The sequence below is a fragment of the Tachysurus fulvidraco genome, chromosome 9 (assembly GCF_022655615.1).
Source record: "Tachysurus fulvidraco isolate hzauxx_2018 chromosome 9, HZAU_PFXX_2.0, whole genome shotgun sequence".
Taxonomy (NCBI): domain Eukaryota; kingdom Metazoa; phylum Chordata; class Actinopteri; order Siluriformes; family Bagridae; genus Tachysurus; species Tachysurus fulvidraco.
In genome coordinates this window covers 28267415-28273439 of record NC_062526.1, presented here as the reverse complement: position 1 = coordinate 28273439, position 6025 = coordinate 28267415, and the positions used below count along the sequence as shown (strand labels likewise).

Genomic DNA, 6025 nt, shown 5'->3' with positions numbered 1-6025 from the left:
ATCCATCCAATTTTACTCAGGATTAGCATTATCATTGGCATGACATCACTTCAAACAAAACATGGATGGGTGTTTATTTAGTTCATTGCCTTAATTTGATATTTAGATCTTGATCTTGATTAGTGATAAAGTTAAAATACAGAATACAGCATAATGATGATAGAGTAACAGAATAAGTGGTATAATAACTAAACCACTATTTAAAAAAAATCTTTTATCTGAATATTTTTTTTCTGGTTTATTTCACACTATTGATTATTTAACTGCACACACAATATTGACTATTTTCTAAATAATGCACAAAAGTGCAATGATTTTTTAAACCAGGGATATGATATCGCATATATAATAGGGTTTATAAAGCTGTTACTGTAAAACAGACACATTAAATAATTTATGATAACATTAGATTCTGGAACATTCTCAATATTCACTAAAAATACATACAATGGGATCCAGCACACCAAATACACAAACACAACAGTGCCTAAAGTTTTTGTGGCTTTGAGCTCTGATTTTCTCCGGTTTATTCCAGGTTTTGCAGCATCAGAAATAACTTTTGCATGTCTCAGGGCAACTGTAAGAACCCTAAGATACAAGATTACGATCAATAAACATGGAATAATAAAACTGAATATAAAGTCAGTAAGACCCCAAGTGTTATTGACTGGAATAGCACATGCTTGGAAGCAGATCACTTTTGTCTGGCCTTCTTCTGAACTGCCAATGAACATTATTGAGAGATTATAAAAAAGGGATAATAACCATACAAAACCCACACACTTCAGCACCACTCTCAAGGACATTTTTGCAACATAAACGAAAGGGTGGCACAAGGCAAAATATCGATCTATTGCAATCAGCACAACATTGTAGAGTGAAACACTGCCCAATATAGTGCTGATAAAGTGATAAACAGGACAGATACTTCTTGTGTGGTATAAACAAACATCAACAAACATAATACACTGTAATGGCATCATTAATCCTCCTACTAAGAAATCAGACATGGCCAAAGACAGGATGACAAAATTAGTTGCTGTGTGAAGCTGTTTGTTAATAATTATAGACACTATTACTACCATGTTTCCACTAACGGTAAGCAGAGAACCCACAGAAAAAATTAATAATACAATCACACTGCTGAGATTCAAATGGAATAATTCAATGTTCCATGAGCAGTTTTTGTTCCACAATGTGACACACTGGTAATCCAAATGAGCAAAGACAGTCTTGGTGTAATCATCCATGAATTCAAAATCCTGTTTTGTGTCTCAGATTGATGTAAGGTTCTATTTATCCTCACCATCATACATCTGAGGTTGCTAAGGGGTGTATAGAGGGATTTACATCACCATGAAGTCTAATTTTAGAATAACGTGCTATTTTTGTTTAGTATTCACCATGATCACAGTGCTCAAGTGTGTCTGCTAGTTAGACACCACTATCTGAAGTAAGCAAAACCCAATACAAAAAATTGTTTTTCATTTGTGAACGGTAGTGTGGTTGTAACACTCCAGCCATTTTCCAGATTCCAGCACTCAGCACTTTGGCATGTTGCAGAAGATGCTCTTTTCTTAACTGAGGGTTCTCACAGATCCATCCATCTCTCATAAGGAGCTAAATAAACTGTAAATGGAAGATTAAAATAGCAAAAAATTATGAGTACTATATGCTTTCATATCGTTAAAAATGTTTTACAGCAACTATTGTTGGGCAATTTTTATTATGACAAATGTTATACGTCCCAGGAATTTGTCCCCTGACCTCCACATGTGAAAGTGATATTTATTAACAAGGCTCGAGTCACAAACACAACACCAGGGCCCTCAAGTTTTGAAGACAGGCAAGCGTGACATCTCCAAGAGACAAGCTGTTTTGTGTTGAGGTTTTGTTCAAACCGACCATAGAAAATATCCTCGCTAATGAATCTGGTTCATTGTTGCATTAAATCTTACCCAGATAGTGCTATTTTCTGATTGGCTATTGTGTAGTGTCTTTTTTTTTTGATTGGCTGATAAGTGTCAGGCTCGACTAAGAACTGAGACACGCTTGATTCCTGCCCGGTTCCATAGAGACAGCGGTGCGGACTGATACATTTGGGCGCTGCGCCATATTACATATATGATAAATAGTCAAACAGTTTTTCTGCGTGAGAAATACGATGTGTGGCAGGAGCGTGACAAAAGACCCAAATGCGTGACTATCACTCTCAATGCGTGACACTTGACAGCCCTGCGACACTTTACACACTAACACAGTGCCGATGTGTTTCTGATACATAGACCCAATGAGGATGGGCACATTCTAGAGCCCAACACATTTTTAGTGCATCACATTAGAATACACAAATCACAATGTGTTTCTGAACAGATCGATTATCACAAGTATCCACAGCAAAAATCTCACTTTACATGATGATGGTTTATATGATGGTATTCAATTGAAAGTTTATAGTGTTTCTTTAAAAGTGTCAGGATTTGAGTTTGAATATTAGACTGTAAAAGTCAATATAGGATTATCATTCCTGATCTGTTTTAATATCTTTCATATAATTGCAACGTCTCAAACATTTAAATGGGTGGTCTCAACATTTTATTTTTTACTCTATTATCTCACCCAATTCATCCAATTTTATTCAGGATTAGCATTATCATTGGCATGACATCACTTCAAACAAAAACATGCATGGGTGTTTATTTAGTTCATTGCCTTAATTTGTTATTTAGATCTATGTGATAAAAGTAAAACACAGAATACAGCATTAGGATGATAGAGTAACAGAATAATGGTGAAATGCATAATGATGGACAGTAGAGGAATAAGAATAATAAAAGCACAATGGACATTCCAGCTATTAAATTTGTGTCACTAAAAACAAGCTAAACTTTGACTATTACGATTTATGAGGAAGGTTAAGAGCCTCCACTGCCCTGTTGTTTATTTATAAAAAGTAATTAGCATCATTAACATAGCTACATAATTATCTGACACACATGTTGAGTTTGTGAATCAAAAGCATTTCCTTATCTGACTCTCTGAGTAATAACACTTTTTCTACTGGATTTGTATAGAAATTTACTGAAATGTCACAAAATGAATTTTTGCTAACACAAGAATTATCTGGCTGCACTCAGAGCTTACAGGATTTCACAGGTTTTGATCCCAGCATGCTACACTAGGAAGCAGTGTGAAAGGGGTGTTTCAATTTCTCAAATGTATTCTTTTTCATAACACATTTGTGCTGAGGCCACGACTAAACCACTATTTAAAAAAAATATTTTATGTGAATATTTTTTTCTAGTTGATTATCATTGATTATTTAACTGAAACTATTGACACAACTGCAGACACAATGTTGACTATTTTCTAAATAATGCACAAAAGCGCAATGATTTTTTAAACCAGGGATATGATATCGCATATATAATAGGGTTTATAAAGCTGTTACTGGAAAACAGCCACATTAAATAATTTAGGATAACATTAGATTCTGGAACATTCTCAATATTTAATAAAAATACATACAATGGGATCCAGCACAGCAAATACACAAACACAACAGTGCCTAAAGTTTTTGTGGCTTTGAGCTCTGATTTCCTCCGGTTTATTCCAGGTTTTGCAGCATCAGAAATAACTTTTGCATGTCTCAGGGCAACTGTAAGAACCCTAAGATACAAGATTACGATCAATAAACATGGAATAATAAAACTGAATATAAAGTCAGTAAGACCCCAAGTGTTGTTGACTGGAATAGCACATGCTTGTAAGCAGATCACTTTTGTCTGGCCTTCTTCTGAACTGCCAATGAACATTATTGAGAGATTATAAAAAAGGGATAATAACCATACAAAACCCACACACTTCAGCACCACTCTCAAGGACATTTTTGCAACATAAACGAAAGGGTGGCACAAGGCAAAATATCGATCTATTGCAATCAGCACAACATTGTAGAGTGAAACACTGCCCAATATAGTGCTGATAAAGTTATAAACAGGACAGATACTTCTTGTGTGGTATAAACAAACATCAACAAACATAGCACACTGTAACGGCATCATTAATCCTCCTACTAAGAAATCAGATATGGCCAAAGACAGGATGACAAAATTAGTTGCTGTGTGAAGCTGTTTGTTAATAATTATAGACACTATTACTACCATGTTTGCACTAACTGTAAGCAAAGAACCCACCGAAAAAATTAATAATACAATCAAATTGCTAAAATTCAAATGGAATAATTCGATGTTCCTTGAGCAGTTTTTGTTCCACAATGTGACACACTGGTAATCCAAATGAGCAAAGACAGTCTTGGTGTAATCATCCATGAATTCAAAATCCTGTTTTGGGTCTCAGATTGATGTAAGGTTCTATTTATCCTCACCATCCATCACATACATCTAAGGTTGCTAAGGCGTGTATAGAGGGATTTACATCACCATGAAGTCTAATTTTAGAATAACGTGCTATTTTTGTTTAGTATTCACCATGAACACAGTGCTCAAGTTTGTCTGCTAGTTAGACAGCACTATCTGAAATAAGCAAAACCCAATACAAATTGTTTTTCATTTGTGAAAGGTAGTATGGTTGTAACACTCCAGCCATGTTCCAGATTCCAGGATTCAGAACTGTGGCATGTTGCAGAAGATGCTCTTTTCTTAACTGAGGGTTCTCACAGATCCATCCATCTCTAATAAGGAGCTAAATAAACTGCAAATGGAAGATTAAAATAGCAAAAAATTATGAGCACTATATATATATATATATATATATATATATATATATATATATATATATATATATATATATATATATATTAGTCTCCAGGACAGAACAATACAAAGTGACCAAGTTTATTTAATACTTTATTCACTGTACTTTATTGAACAGCCTCCTGACTGCCAGACATCTAGTCCCAGATAAGTGGTAAAGAATTCTACAGAGGCCTGTGATGGGTTGGCACTCCATCCAGGGTGTATCCTGCCTTGATGCCCATTGATGCCTTGGATAGGCACAGGCTCCCCGTGACCCGAGAGCTTGGATAAAGCGGTAGAAAATGAATGAATGAATGAATGAATGAATGAATGAATTCTACAGTGTTTGTGTCAGGACTCAGCCCAAACTTTGACCTCGTGCATCTGTTTATGTTCTGTGTCACGTGTCTTCCCCGTCCTTGTCTCGTCCTGCCCGCCTCTGCACACCGGTTTCTTATGTGTTGATTTTCACATGTATTTAACCGTGCCGCGTTGCCTATGGCAGCGCGGAATCCTCGTTTGTTGTTGTCATCTTATGTCCCGTGTCCTAGTCTGTGTCCCTGTTTCATGTTTTTTTAGTTATTAAATCTGTTTATTTTATGCTATGCTGCATTTGGGTCTGTTTTATCCCCGCGTTGCTGACAGAAGGATTCCCCCACTTTAAGACCCAGCAGGATAGTGTCAGCCTGGACTGGCTTTGTGGGAGTATTTTTTTTTTCCCTGACTTTTTCTGCCATGGATTTTGTTGTTTTGGTGACATCGGCCTGCATTTGTTCCAGTTCTCCGTGGGGGGCACCGCATCACTTCCTGTTTGCGGTTCATGTCACCAGCCCGAGTTTTGTGGGGGTTTTTTTCTCTGTGCCCTGCGACATCGCCCAGCACCTGTCTTGTGGGGGACATCACTTCACTTCTGGTTTTCCGTCGAGGACGCCACCCCACTACCTGTCTGCGGAGGGTGTTGCAGGCCCGTGTTTTGCCCAATTGATATTTTTGTTGATTTTGCTCTGTGGCGGTGCTTTCCTGCCCTGTCCCATTTTCTGGTTTCCGAGACATGGGTCTGACCGCGGTGCATCAGGGTGGTTTTCAGGGTTGGCTCGGATCTTCTGCTCGGCTGTGGACATCACTCAGCCCTTCTGCTCGGCTGTAGATGTCGCTCGGCCTATCTGCTCGGCTGTGGACGTCACTTGGCCCTTTCTGGCTGCTCTGCCGTGTGCCTTGCTCCCCCCCACCTGCCTCGTCGTGAGCCTTGCTCCCCACCACCTACCTAG

At 37.7% G+C, this 6025-nt stretch overlaps 2 protein-coding genes across 2 annotated transcripts; both read right to left on the bottom strand.

Moving 5' to 3' along the window:
• Positions 1-281: 281 nt before the first annotated feature.
• LOC113651720 (trace amine-associated receptor 13c-like) lies at positions 282-1250 on the bottom strand. The gene has a single exon (XM_027160567.2). The coding sequence runs from the start codon at positions 1248-1250 to the stop codon at positions 282-284; it is 969 nt and encodes a 322-aa protein (XP_027016368.2).
• Positions 1251-3362: 2112 nt separating this feature from the next.
• Positions 3363-4331, bottom strand: LOC113651722 (trace amine-associated receptor 13c-like). The gene has a single exon (XM_027160568.1). It carries the CDS (start codon positions 4329-4331, stop codon positions 3363-3365), a length of 969 nt encoding a protein of 322 aa, XP_027016369.1.
• Positions 4332-6025: the final 1694 nt, after the last annotated feature.

Excerpts from the sequence above, each read along its gene's own strand:
- LOC113651720 (XM_027160567.2), bottom strand. The coding sequence starts at position 1,250 with ATGGATGATTACACCAAGACTGTCTTTGCTCATTTGGATTACCAGTGT.
- LOC113651722 (XM_027160568.1), bottom strand. The coding sequence starts at position 4,331 with ATGGATGATTACACCAAGACTGTCTTTGCTCATTTGGATTACCAGTGT.